The following is a 14,940-nucleotide window of genomic DNA, read 5'->3' as shown; positions in this document are numbered from 1 at the left end:
TCCGGTCGAGACGGCCGCAATCAACAGCAAGTGCACAACATCGCCAACCAGCACCCCGCTGCTGACGCCCCTCGCCGCCAGGAATATCCCCCCCAGGGCCGCGGAAATGGAACTCGCGGTAGGGGTCGGGGGCGTGCGCAGCCGCCGCGCCGATTCTACTGCCTCTTCCATGGCAAAGACTGCGCCCACCAAACCAAAGACTGCCCAGAAACGAAGGCCACCAAAGACAGGATGGCACAGGCGCAGCCAGCCGACAACCCCAGAGTTGTCGCGCACACTTACCAGCAACCCCCTCCACCATATATCCACGCCCCCGCCCCGCATCCACCGCACCACGCTTACCAACACCATCAGGAAGTACAAATCGTACCTCCCCCACCCCCACCACCACACTAGCAACATCAAAACATCCCCCACGCCCCAAAGCAGGAAGACTTCGCCGATCAGCCGTATCGCGGAGTCATTCACATGATCACTGGGGGGTCCAGCACCGACTTCGACACAAAGCGGCAGAAGCGGGACCACTACCGCAGCATCAACCACGTCGCCATCACTGGCCCAGTCGTGCAGACAAAGTGGTCCCACGTACCGCTAACCTTCAACGCACGAGACGTCGACCTGCGCAGCGCCCCCCACAGCGATGCCATGGTTATCAACTGCAGCGTGGCAGGCTGGGACCTGCACAAAGTCCTAGTCGACAATAGCAGTCAAGCGGACATCATTTTCCTCCACGCCTTCGACCGCATGGGCATAAGCCACAGCCTGCTCAAGCCTTCGGACAACCCGTTGTATGGTTTTGGCGGCAAGGGCACCTTTCCTGTCGGCAAAATAGAGCTGCCTCTCTCCTTCGGTGTAGCACCCAATGCCCGAAGTGAGCAAGTAACCTTCGATATTGTGGATATGGTATATCCGTACAACGCCATCATGGGCCGGGGCTCCATCAATAAGTTTGAGGCAGCCATTCACGGACTGTACCTATGCATGAAGATACCAGGTCCGTTAGGCGTCATTACGGTCTACGGCAATCAACAGACTGCGCACAACATAGAGCGGGACTTTGTCCCCGGACAAAGAAACGTGCACTGCCTCACGGCCCAGCGCGAGGTCCCAGCATCCGTCAGCCCAACCGACAAAGAGCACGACAAGGCACAGCTGCAGAGCAACGACGGGACCAAGACTGTTCCCCTCGACCAGGCCACGCCCAAGCAGACAGTCACTATCAGCGAAGACCTCACTTCGCATGACGAGGAGAAACTCCTCTGCTGCCTGTCCAAGAACAAAGATGTCTTCGCCTGGTCAGCCCTCGACCTGGTCGGGGTCAGCCGATCCATAATTGAGCACATCTTAGGAATCGACCCTTCGGTGCGACCGAAAAAACAGCGACTTCGCAAAATGTCTGACGAGAAGACAGAGGCCGCCAAGGCAGAGGTGCACCGCCTCCTGGAAGCCAAATTCATCGAGCCGGTGGCTTACCCCACGTGGCTCTCCAATGTTGTGATGGTGCAGAAAAAGAGCGGCAAGTGGCGAATGTGCATCGACTTCACCAGTCTCAACAAGGCCTGCCCAAAGGACAACTTCCCGTTGCCGCGGATTGACAAAATAGTCGATAGCGCGGCCGGGTGCGAAGTCATGTCACTCCTCGACTGCTTCTCCGGTTACCACCAGATATACATGAAGGAGGAAGACAAGGCTAGCACCAGCTTTATAACACCCTTCGGCACATATTGCTTCATCAGAATGCCGGAGGGACTCAAGAACGTCGGGTCCACCTTCTCCAGGCTTACCAAAACAGTGCTCGAAGGGCAAGTTGGCAGAAATATATTCACATATGTGGACGACATCGTCGTCGCCAGCAAGAGCAAGGAGGACCATCTCGCTGACCTCGCTGAGACATTCGCGAACATGCGAGACGCACGACTCCGCCTAAACCCGGAAAAGTGTGTCTTCGGCGTTCGCCAAGGCAAAATATTGGGCTACCTGGTATCACACCACGGCATTGAGGCCAACCCAACCAAAATTCAGGCCATCATAAACATGACGCCTCCGCAGTCCGCCAGAGACGTCCAGCGCCTGACGGGCAGATTGGCTGCCCTCAACAGATTCATCTCCAGATCCGCTGAGCGAAGTCTTCCTTTCCTCAAAACTCTCCGTGGCGCAAAAGACTTCGCTTGGGGACCAGAGCAGGCAGCGGCCTTCGCCTCTTTAAAATAGTACATGTCGGAGTTGGCAGTCCTTACAAGCCCCGACTCTTCGCTACCCCTGTTGCTCTATGTTGCGGCTTCGCCGCATGCGGTCAGCGCAGCACTGGTGCAGGAGCAGACAGTTGAGGGCGTGATCAGGCAGTGCCCAGTCTATTATGTCTCCGAAGTGCTGACATCGTCCAAATGTAACATGACAGAACTGGAGAAGATTGCCTACACAGTTGTTATGTCTTCGCGCAAATTGCGCCATTATTTTGAAGCATTCAAGGTCCGAGTCACCTCAGACAGGGGACTCGGTGAATTGTTCAGAAACCCGAAAGCATCAGTGAGGATTGCCAAGTGGGCGGCCGAACTCTCCGGCTACCATATCAATTTCGAGCCCAGGACAGCCATCAAGTCACAAGTCCTGGCAGACTTCGTCGTCGACTGGACCGGGCCAATAACACAGCCGGACCCGTCCGTAGAGAAGGTTTGGACGATCCACTGCGACGGCGCATGGTGCCATGCGGGGGCAGGCGCCGCCGCAGTCATCACCTCGCCCGCCGGGGTCAAGCACAGATATGCAGCGTGCCTCAGCTTCGCTCTGGAATCTGACAGATGCACAAATAACATAGCAGAATACGAAGCAGTCATCCTCGGCCTCCGCAAGCTGAGGGCCCTTGGGGTCACCACCTGCATCATCAGAACAGACTCCAAGGTAGTTGTCGGCCAAGTCAAGAAAGACTATGCAGCAAAGGACCCTGCACTTATGCAATACCTCGCGGCCATCCGAAGTCTCGAGAGACAATTCAAGGGATTCACCTTGCAGCACGTGGACCGGGCCAAGAATGAAGAGGCCGATGCACTGGCCAAGGCTGCCGCCAGAGGCGAGTCTCTGCCCTCCGACGTGTTCTACCATGTCATCGGCACGCCAGCCGTCCGAAGCCCTGAAGGGCTCCAAATAACCAATGACAGCGAGGGCCACCGCATAGTCAACCTTATTATGACCGAAGATTGGCGGGCACCAATAACCCTGTTCCTACAAGGGTACTACCACCCAACTGACATCAACGAGGCCAAGCGCCTCAAACATCGAAGCCGGGACTTCGCGCTGAATGAGGGCCAACTCTACAAGAAATGGGTCAGTCAACCAATGCTTAAATGTGTCACCGAGACCGAAGGCGTCCAAATCATGCGCGAGGTCCACAGTGGTACTTGCGGCTCTCACGCAGGGCCAAGGGCCCTAGCCGCAAAAGTGATCCGCCAAGGCTTCTATTGGCCCGCAATGATCTGCGCTGCAAATCGGGTTGCAAGGTCCTGCGAAGCCTGCCAGAAATTTTCTCCTCGATCAGGCAGCCCCTCGCAATTCACAAAACTGATCGCCCACACATGGCCTCTCCAGCGCTGGGGCCTGGACATCGTCGGGCCCTTGCCCACGGCTCAGGGGAACCTTAAGTTCGCCTTCGTCGCTGTCGAATACTTTACCAAATGGATCGAAGCGAGGGCCGTCTCCACAATAACATCAAAGACTGCACAAAAATTCTTTTGGCAAAACATTGTTTGCCGCTTCGGAGTACCGTCCGAACTAACAGTCGACAACGGCAAGCAGTTTGACAGCCAAGACTTCAAGGACTTCTGCTTCTCCATTGGCACCAAGCTTGCCTTCGCCTCAGTATATCACCCGCAATCCAACGGAGTTGTGGAACGAGCCAATGGAAAAAATTTCACAGCTGTCAAAAAGATGCTCCTCGACGAAAAAAGGGCAAGTGGGCCGATTTGCTACCTGAGGCGGTCTGGGCGCTAAACACGACTGAGTGCAGGGCGACCGGGTTCACCCCTTTCCGCCTTCTATATGGATCGGAGGCCATGACCCCACAAGAAATAAAACATGGCTCCCCGCGAACAGTTCCGTCAGTCGTCCCCGACGTGGACGAGCCCACTTCGAAGGATCTCATCGATGGAGACCGAGTCTTCGCTCTGCAGGCCCTGAACAAATACCAAGCCCAGACAAAAGCATGGCGCGACCACGCAGTCATCCCGAGAGAATTCAGCGAAGGGGACCTCGTACTCGTCCGAACAGCTCGGACAGAGTCGAAGGGCAAGCTGGAACCCAAGTGGGAGGGCTCTTTCATTGTCAAGACGAAGGCTTCCCCCAGCGCTTACAGGCTCACAACGCCAAACGGCGAAGACCTGGAGCACTCCTGGAACATTGACAATCTCCGCAAATTTTTTGTTTGACTCATCAGGGCCGGTTCGCCCTTGTAATTCGCAAAAACAATTTTATTCTGGCCCGCACTCTTTTCCTCCCGGGGGGTGAGGTTTTTAATGAGGCGGAGCCATGTAATATACAAGTGAAAAATCCCCCGCAAAAACATGCGTCGAAAAAAGACCGCGACGACGGTCTTCGACATTCGACCAACACAAAGTCACCGCAAGGCTCAGCGCTGGCCACCCTCGCGTGCGACAACTCTGTGCAGAAGTCGCCGAAGGGTGCAGCCGGACTAGCACAACAAGTGCGAAAAACCGAAGTCTACCGCGAAGACTATCCGTGCAGAAGTCGCCTAAGGGTGCAGCCGGACTAGCACAACAAGTGCGAAAAACCGAAGTCTACCGCGAAGACTATCCGTGCAGAAGTCGCCTAAGGGTGCAGCCGGACTAGCACAACAAGTGCGAAAAACCGAAGTCTACCGCGAAGACTATCCGCGCAGAAGTCGCCTAAGGGTGCAGCCGGACTAGCACAATAAGTGTGAAAAACCGAAGTCTACCGCGAAGACTATCCGTGCAGAAGTCGCCTAAGGGTGCAACCGGACTAGCACATCAAGTGCGAAAAACCAAAGTCTACCACGGAGACTACCCGTGCAGAAGTCGCCTACGGGTGCAGCCGGGCTAGCGCAATAAGTGCAAAAAATCGAAGTCCTCCGCGAAGACTATCCGTGCAACAGTCGCCCAAAGGCGCAGCCGGACGAAGCGTAACAAAAGCGAAAACGGCTACACCAAACTGTCCGCGCAAAGACCGACTACACGCGCACCAGTCCAGCATAACAATTACACCTGACCAAGCACGTAACGCCTTCACGAGCATGGCCAAATGTGCGAGGGCACACAACTTCATCATACAAGCCATTACACATGTACAAGTGAGGGCATCACACTCTACATCGGCTCAACCTTCGGAATAATTCCCATCTCCCTATAGTTAAATAACATTATCCTAAGCTCCTCACCCGCAAAAAGACTTCACAATTCCCCCTCACATGTACTCACGGCGGCCGGCAAGGACAACAGTTCCTGCCGGCCAGCCCTACTCACACGAAGCCGACCGCCGTCCGCCCCACTCACTCTACGCTTCTCAACCGCCCTTCGCCGCCTACGCCTAGTACTCGGACCAGGCACATCTTCAGCATCCGCAGCGTGAGGTGAAGCCTCCGCCGCTGCCACATCCAAGGCTGCAAAGTAGTCCAAGTCCTCATCCGACGACTCCTCAGTCCACTCAACCGAGCTCCCAGAGTCACCAAAATTAGAAAACTTAGATGCAGACCCATCCGATTTATTACCATCATCCATGGTCGAAGCCGCCAAAAAATTAGTAGTGGCGGTTGCGTGCGCAGGCCCAAAATCTTGAACCTGCGCAGCAACCAAGATTCAACAACATATCCAAAATTCCCTAACTACCCACACCCACTACGCCACCTGCAAAGACCCAGCCGTCGCGGGAGCCTCCGCTGTCGCCTCCGCCGCCACCGTCACAGGATCCTCAACCATCGGCGCAGCAGTTGGCGGCGGGCCTCCGCCGGCCGCAGCGGCTGCGGGGGCATCAGGAACGCCTTCGGTGATCTCCGGGCGTGGGCCTCCGCCGGCCGCAGCGGCTGCGGGGGCATCAGGGGCGCCTTCGGCGGTTTCCTGGGGCGGCTCCAGGGCGGCCTGGGACACAGCCGCCGCCGGGTTCGACTCCGGGTCAGGAAGCGCGCTGTTCAAGGCACCGAAGTCATCCACCCTCTCGCCACGCGCCGCCTGAGACACAGCACACAAATTCAGCAAACCCATACATAGCCCACATCCAACAAACACCAAACAAAAGCCAAGCATTACCTGACCCCGCGCCGTCTTGGCCCGCTCCGTGACCACCTCTCGACCGTGGGGGGCCCACATCCGGTCGTAGAGGGCTTCGGCGGATTCCTTCACTACAGGGTCCTCAACCTTGTAGATATCACGCTCGAAATCCTCATCAGCTTGGTCGAAGACCTCATAGTGCCGGCACCCTTCGCGAGAGAGCGCGTTCATCGCCCCCTCGCAGGTGACCAGGGAGGCATAAGACATAAACCCCTCCACGATGGTGGGGAGCGCCTGCAACTCCTCCTGTACCCACTCAAGGCAGCGAAGTCCGGGCTCTCGGTCCGGCACTTCGAACTCAGCGGTCCGCGCACCCAGCTCATGGTATGAATCCATAAGCTGTTTGCGCTCGCGTCGAGGCCTCGGCCCTCTCCACACGAGCCCGCAGAGCGCTGAGCCGCTCCTCCAACTGCTCGGTGCGCTGCTTGGCAAGGCTGCCCTCTGCCCGCGCCAAATTGGCCTCCGCCTGCGCAGACTGCGCCTTGGCGAGGGCCTCATTGGCCTCCTTCCTCTCCTCTGCCAGTTGACGCCGGAGGACAGCCTTCTCACCCTCCAGCACGGCCACCTTATCCGCCAGCTTGCGGCATTTACTGTCGGCGGCCGACTTCTCCCGGACGGCATCAGCATGTTGCGTCCGAAGTCTCTTGACTTCGGCAGACACAACTGCCGTGAGGGCCCCCGACGCCGCGCGGTCTGCGAAGTCAGCCGCCTGCAAAACACACATAAGACCACAGCCCTAACGAAGCCGATAAAAAAAACGAAGTCCAGCTCAACGTACCTGACTTAGCGCCTCCTTCATCTCCTTCAGCCGGCGGGACACAGCACCCGCCTCGTCCCTCATAGCAGTGAGTGCCGGCATCTCGCCGCCGGCACTAAGAGCACCGCCCTTCGCCTTTGGCACTACGACAGCCGCCGTGGTCGCCGCGGCAGGCGGAACAACGACAAGTTGGCCTTCGTCCGACCCTGCGACGTATCAACAAATTACAAAAAAAAAGAAAATCGAGCCAACGGCTTACCAACAAGATAGTCGTCCACACTAATGTCGGTGGCGAAGTCGGCGACGCGCTTGCCCGGCGGCGGCAACCCTCGGGCCGCCTTCACGGCCTCCGGCACCCTGCTGGATGCCGGTGCAGCCTTCGCAGACTTGGAACCACCGGCGGCAGCCGCAGCCTCCAGCGCCCCGCTGGATGCAGGGACGGCCGACTTCGCCGCCAGCGGCGGCTGGCCTCCGTCGGGGGCAGCAGCCTTCGCAGCCCCCCGCTGCCTCTTCGGCCTGGCTTCATAAAGCCTGACGACCGCCTGGTGCTTCTGTGCAGCTCCCTAGCGATCCTTGTCCATCACTGCCGACACAACAGCAGCAATATTCCGCTCGTAAGGAAACAATTTCCATTCACGAACCATGCGAGATGTAAAAAAGTCTTCGCCGGCCGCGCGGGGGATAGGAACATTCCTAGGCCACCAACCCCCGGTAACCCTCAGCATCCGCGCCGAAGACTCCCGGAGCTCGGGCGAAGACATCCTTCCCCCCGGGGCCGCGCATGTCCTCATCAATTCTCTAGCAAAACCATCGGAAACCCCAAGTCCTCCCATAGCAGTACCTAGTTTCCTCTTCTTAGAGGACGGGGCGGCCGCCGGCGCGGGGTCGTCTCCAGACTATACCACCGGTTTCTTCCCGCGACGATCCACATCGTCTTGGCCGGGATAACTGCCATACGGCAGTCGATTCAATTCAAAAACCCTGTTCAAACGGTCATTTGACCCGCGGATATCCCAGCTACGCTGGCCCTCTGTCCTCGGCATGTACCGACCAACAATCTGCACCGCCCCATCCTCCGCCTCACGCACAAAGGCGGCCGGACCGCGGCTATGCAGATCCAGCGCGAAGGCAGGACTTTGCACCAGCTTCCCACCATGGGAAGGCATCTGGCGAGGGCACACTTCGCCCAACGCCCAGCCATGCGCCAAAGGCCATACCCCGTACGCCACAAATTCCTCAACCAAATCGCGCCCACTGCTCAGGCCGGCGGCGCACCGAAGGGCCCCTTCGTCCGCATCCTCATCCGCCACTTCAAAAGGCGGGTATGCTGAGTAAAAATGCGAGCACATCTCGGACACGGGGAGCCCCAGATGGTCTTCGACGGTACCCTCCGCGATGTAGAACCAAAACTCATGCCAATTGCCCCACTTGTTGCGGGCGCAAGGAACCAACTCAACTACCTCCATCGTGGTCTTGCCGGTCTGTGGCGTAAATGTACAGGACCCAAACTGGGCAACTTCATCTCCAATCATCCTCTTCTGCCAGTGCAGGCAATAGTACTTCGCGAAGACTTCGACTGATGGCTGTCCGCCGTACGAAGTCGTCGCCTAGACATACTTTGACAAAGCCACCACGGCATTCGGAGTCAGCTGATGGATCTGAACGTTAAATCTGCGCAGGACTTCTCCAACAAATAGGTGCGCAGGCAGACGGAGACCGGCGACGAAGAACGCCTCGAACACAACCAACTCGCCTTCCGGCTCGGGGACTTCCTCCGTCCCCGGGACACGAGCGACTCCGCCGCCAAAGTAACCCAGCCGCTGCATATCTTGCACGCGGACCGACGACATCCGCGACACACCAAAATCCACCGTATCGCCGGCGCGCAACTCCTCCGCCGCCAAGGTACTCAGCGTTTCCTCAGACGACGCGTCGGCCGGTGGCGTAGCGGCAGCAGAAGAAGAAGAGGTCGACATCGCTACGTACCGTCGGCGGCGGCGGGCGGTCTGCTTCACTCGAGCCAGATTTCCGGCGAACAAGAGCAAGGAGGGCAGACGAGCAGCAAGACGGTGGAAAAGGCGGCTAGGGTTTTCACGGAGCGCGGAAAGTGAAGTTCAAAACGCGCCGCCCCCCGCCCCCTTTTATACATAGGGCGCGGCGCTTCGGGAAACCCGCAGTCCAACAGTACGGTGTCAATCAACGGTCATGTCAAAAACCCCCGCGGAACCACTTCGAGCGAGGGCAGTGTCTCCGCCATCTAGCGACGTCTTCGGCACCAGATGACTTAGTCGAACTGGTCCCTCGGAGGGCAAATGTTGGGGCGAAGGCAAAGACGCCACCCTTCGCTCGAGGCTTCCGCTGCAGTCGTTGGTCTGACGGAGACAAGACAACAGGCAGGGACACCCTTCGCCCCATACGACATCAGACGAAGACCTGCGACGAGGTCACCCCACCGTGCGGCCTCGTCCAGCATGGAGGCCCACGTGTGATCCGGCCCATTGTAACGGGCCCTGCGTGGCCGCTGCGTGTTACGGGCCTAATCTGTAAAGGCATCCCTGTAATTACAGTCTATAACCCTGCTTTATGGGAATATTCTGGGGATAACCTAGGTGTCTGAGGGCACATGCGTCCTTAACACAAGACGCTGGGCACTCAGATACCTATTAATACCCCCGCACAGTGCCCGTGAGAGGCTAGATTAACAGAGCTATTGCCATCTTGCGCGAGAACCCTGTTAACATTACTGTTCACCCCCGTTGGATCCCCTTGCGACAGAGAGCAAGTTCCAACAGATGGCTCTACTTCTGAGGTATCACACTTCACCGATGATCTCACCGTTGAGGTAGATGAGCTCACGACTGCTTTGGCTAGTCAGGATAAGTTGCTTAGGCTTGCTATTCATTAGAGGAAATATTTTAAATTCAAATATGAGAGCATGCTTAAGGAACTTGAGTTTGATAGAGCTTCAGTTGTGGTGCCTGACAAGACAGATTGTGATGACTACACAACCCGGCAAATTGCTTCACATGGACAATGTTGGTCCAGCTCGGGTTTGCTTTTTCGGGGGGGGATGTGGTATGTGCTTGTGGTTGTTAACGACTTTTCTCGCTATTCTAGGGTATTCTTCATGAGGGTGAAGAATGAGGATTTTACTCATGCTCGAGATTTGATTCTTAGGTTGCAAAATGAGTTTTTCGAGAATGCCATGAGAACGGTTCATAGTGACAATGTAACGGAATTCAGGAATACTTATTTTGAGACCTTTTGTGAATATTTGGGACTTGAGCATCCGTTTTTGTCTCCATATGTGGCTCGACAAATTGGCATTGTTGAATGCAAGAATCAGACCCTTGTTGAGATGGCTAGGACGATGCTTGATAAGTATAGAACTCCTAGGCATTTTTGGGCCAAAGCGATCAACACTGCCTGCCATGTGTCGAACTGCATCTTTCTTCGAGCTTTCTTGAACAAGACTTCATATGAGCTATGGTTTGGACGGTCACCCTAGGTTAGCCATTTTAGGGTGTTCGGCTGCAGGTGTTTTATCTTAAAACATGGAAATTTGGACAAAACTGAGTCATAGTCTTCTGATGGTGTTTTCTCGGTTATGCTCTACACTTTAGTGCCTATCGTGTTCTTAACCTTGAGACTAACCGAATCATGGAGACATGTGAGGTGACCTTTGATGAGACTTCGCCTAGTCCATCCCCTGTCTTTGAGCCGAGCCTATAGGTCCAGATCAAATGGGTGAGACCATCTTTATGGAGGAGCACGACAAAGCTAACTAGGGTGGTCTCGATTCGACTCCACCAGCTGCACCAATTGAGCCTGTGTCCACGAACTCAGATGATGGACATGACATCACTTCTTCCACAACTCAAGGTCCAGATGAGCCTGAGTCTGGTGAGCCTGGAGGCGGTCAGGCTGCTGTTGAGGGGGAGGCCACTTTCTCGAGGAAGGCTCTACAACACATTCAGTGTCATCACCCACCTCAGCATATGATCGGGGAGCTTCACGAGCGAGTCGCTCGCTCTAGGTCACAATAGAATTTTCATTTTGCTCACTCAGCTTTTGTTGCCTTTTTTGAGCCTCGGGGTGCTGGACACGATTTGTCTGATCCAAACTGGACCAATGCTATGCATGAGGAGCTTGAAAATTTTAAGAGAAACCAGGTTTGAGTTTTGGTGCCACCTCCTTTGAACTGCCATCCCAATTGTACAAAATGGGTTTTCAAAAACAAATAGAGCGAGCATGGGTTGGTAGTGACAAACAAGGAGAGGTTCGTTTTCCAAGGGATTTGCTAGAAAGATGGTATTGATTAGGAGGAGACCTTTGCCTCTGTTGCCCGTTTAGAGGCCATTAGGACCATTTTAGCATTTATTTATTCAAAGGGTTTAAATCTTTTCTCAAATGGATGTCAAAAGTGCCTTTTTGTATGGGTATATAGAGGTGGAGGTCTATGTGAGGCAGCCCCTTGGTTTTGAGAGTTCCAAGTTTCCAAACCATGTTCTTAAATTGCAAAAACTTTGTATGGTTTGAAACAATCCCCTAGAGCCTGGTATGAGCGTTTGAAAACCTACTTGCTTTCAAAGGGCTTTAAAATGGGCTATGGACAAAACTCTTTTTCTCCTCAAGCATGGCAGCGATGCCGTTTTAGTCCAGATATACATAGATGATATTATCTTTGGTAGCTCTTCTCATGCTCTTGTTTCCAAGTTTTCAGATCTTATGAGTAGGGAATTTGAGTTGAGCACGATGGGCAAGCTGAACTTCTTTCTTGGGCTGTAAATCAAGCAGACCCAAGATGGGACCTTTGTGCATCAAGGCAAGTATACAAAGGACGTCCTAAAGAAGTTCGGCCAAGCATCTTTCGACGCCCATGTCCACCACGACGGTGCTTGATGTTGATGAGGACGACGAGTCCGTGGACCAGAAGGAGTACATGAGCATAATTGGCTCCCTCCTATACTTGACTGCGACAAGGCCAGATATACACTTTGAAGTGTGTCTGTGCACTCATTTTCAGGCTTCCCCACACACTTCTCACAGATAGGATGTGAAACGAATTATGAGGTATCTACACTTCACTCCTGAGTTTGGTTTGTGGTACTCTTCTTCTTTCGTTCTATATTTTTGCAGTTATTCTGATGCTGATTTTGTGGGATGTCACTTGGAGCGCAAATCTACTTCTGGGGCTTGTCAGTTTTTGGGGACTTCGTTGGTTTCCTGGTCTTCGCGCAAACAATCTAACGTTGCTCAGTCTACCACAGAGGTTGAGTATGTCACCGCCGCTAGCTGTTGCTCGCAGTTATTATGGATAATGGCTAATTTACGGGATTTTGGCTTAGAGTTTTCTCATGTGGCTCTACTTTGCGATAGCACAAGTGCCATAAGTGTTGCCAAGAATCATGTGCTGCATTTGAAGACTAAGCACACTAATGTTCGCTTTCATTTTCGTCGTGATCATTATGATAAAGGCGACATCGATTTGCGCCACGTTGATACCACAAGCAGCTTGATGACATTTTAACCAAACCCCTTGATCAGGCTACATTTGCACATTTGCAAGGGGAATTGGGTGTGTGATTCTCTTTTTTATCGAGGGCTCCGTTTTTTGGTTTTTCTTCCTTTATGCTACTTTTCATGTAAGTTTTAGTTCTTCTTTCTTGCTTTTTGTATTATGCTTGCATCTCATGTAGCATTTTGAGCTTCACTTGTATAACTGCTAGGTTGTAACTATGCTCCTAGTAGTATGTTCTGTGTGTACATGATGATGTTATGGCAGGCTTAAGCTCCTTTTGTTCATATTGATATAATTTTGTTGAGCTAATCTTGTTTTCATAATTGTGAACTTGACAATTACTTACTGAATCCAAAACATGTTCACTATTGAGATTGACACCTAGCATGTACATGATGTGTTTAAAATCCTTTGTACTGTCTCTATTATGCCAGGTGGCTATGTCTCATGCTCTAAGTCATTCACTATCTTGAATCGTAAATCATGTGCTTAAAATCAAAATCAAGATGAGTGGAAAATTCATAGAGATCGAGATGTGTTTGCATTTGTCTCCACATCTCTGTATCGAACCCGCTTCTATTTGTACTTTTGAATGACCTCGAGCTGGGTAGTGGATGATCGAAACCAATGTCTTTAACTTATGATTGCTTTGCTGCATAGACTACATCTGGTTGAAAAGTTAGATAATGACAATGCTTACAACCTCCCGCCTTCATATATTTTTCATTAAAATTTATAATTCACTGTAAAATTCGATAAATCTTGAAAAGCTAAGGTTAAGAGCACCCACACTAGTTATGTAAAAAAAAGTGACCCTAACCTATATTTACAAAGTTGGTAAATGTGTTTCGAGAGAGAGAGAAAGTCTGGCCTCCAGCAGATCCGTACATGTAGGGAGTAATTCAAATTTAAATATCCTTCTAGTTGACTTTTTCTCTTTTTTCCTGCAGTACGGCGTCCAGGGATCCTTCGCATACCATTTTCTTTTCCCCTGCAGTACCATGCCCAGGGCTCCTTCCTATGGCGTCCGCCGTCGCAATCGTACGGTAAATAGGCGTAATGATTCTATTTCTTTACACATATATGTAATTCATCCACGTAAGTTCATCATTATGTATTTACACTTCATATCAACATTTGGTATGAGTCAAAGCCGATTACTTTCATCGTGAGTTTTGGATGAATCATCATCGGACGATGACGATGTGGTCATAATTGTCGCGTCTCAAATCGTACAAAGTGCCTCACAAACAAAGTCGGGTGGGTCCGTACTAGGTCGTGTATACATATATCAGGATAGAGAGGCTAGGCACACAAGACTCTATCAAGATTATTTTGCAGAACATCCCACATATGGTCCAAGTGTTTTTCGACGAAGGTAATGGTCTATTCATTTTTACTAGTTAGTATGTGTAGTTTATGTATTAGTAATGCCTTATTTTTTATACCATAGGTTTAGGATGCATCGACCACTATTTCTTCGTATAGTGAATGTTGTGGAACAACATGATGATTACTTTCAGCTAAAGAGAAATGCAGCTCACCAAAAAGGGCTAAGTTGTTTGCAAAAGGCAACTACAGTCTTTCGTATGCTAACTTATGGAGTACCAGTAGATGCTACGGATGAGTACGTACGTATTGGAGAGAGCACAACTCTTAAAAGTCTGAGAAGGTTTGTTAAAGTTGTTATTGACGTTTTTGAAGATGAGTATTTGAGGACACCCAATGATAATGATACAGCTCGGTTACTTGCACTTGGGGAAGAAAGAGGTTTTCCTGGTATGCTCGGGTCACTTGACTGCATGCATTGGAGGTGGAAGAATTGTCTGTCAGCTTACCAAGGACAATACTCTGGTCATTATCATACACCTACAATAATTTTAGAGGCGGTGGCTTCGCATGATCTATGGATTTGGCATGCTTTTTTTGGTTTACCTGGTTCTCTTAATGATATCAATGTTCTTCACCGATCTCCACTATTTGCAAAGCTATCAAATGGAGAAGCTCCACAAGTGAACTACAACATAAATGGCCATAACTATTCAATGGGATACTATCTTGCAGATGGCATATATCCATCTTGGGCTACATTGGTTAAGACCATTCTAGAACCATGAGGCAATAAGAATAGATACTTTGCTACAGCACAAGAAGCGGTACAGAAGGACGTGGAGCGAGCTTTTGGGGTTTTGCAATCTCGTTTTGGTATTGTTCGGGGACCAGCTCGACTTTGGGATGAAGAAACATTGAGTGACATAATGACAGCTTGTATAATCATGCACAACATGATTGTTGAAGATGAAGGAATTGTAGATCCAGATGAATGTTTTGAGAATGGGTGAGACAATGTTAAACCCTCACATGATCGTATT

At 52.3% G+C, this 14,940-nt stretch overlaps 1 protein-coding gene across 1 annotated transcript; it reads left to right on the top strand.

Moving 5' to 3' along the window:
- Window positions 1-11,926: 11,926 nt before the first annotated feature.
- LOC111589565 (uncharacterized) lies at window positions 11,927-14,685 on the top strand. Its single transcript, XM_023300414.1, has 3 exons — window positions 11,927-12,049; window positions 13,519-13,614; window positions 14,092-14,685. The coding sequence occupies exons 1-3, from the start codon at window positions 11,927-11,929 to the stop codon at window positions 14,683-14,685; spliced, it is 813 nt and encodes a 270-aa protein (XP_023156182.1).
- Window positions 14,686-14,940: the final 255 nt, after the last annotated feature.

This window comes from Zea mays, chromosome 6 (genome assembly GCF_902167145.1).
Source record: "Zea mays cultivar B73 chromosome 6, Zm-B73-REFERENCE-NAM-5.0, whole genome shotgun sequence".
Lineage (NCBI taxonomy): Eukaryota > Viridiplantae > Streptophyta > Magnoliopsida > Poales > Poaceae > Zea > Zea mays.
The sequence above is the reverse complement of the archived record's forward strand: the minus strand, read 5'-3'. Positions and strand labels throughout refer to the sequence as shown.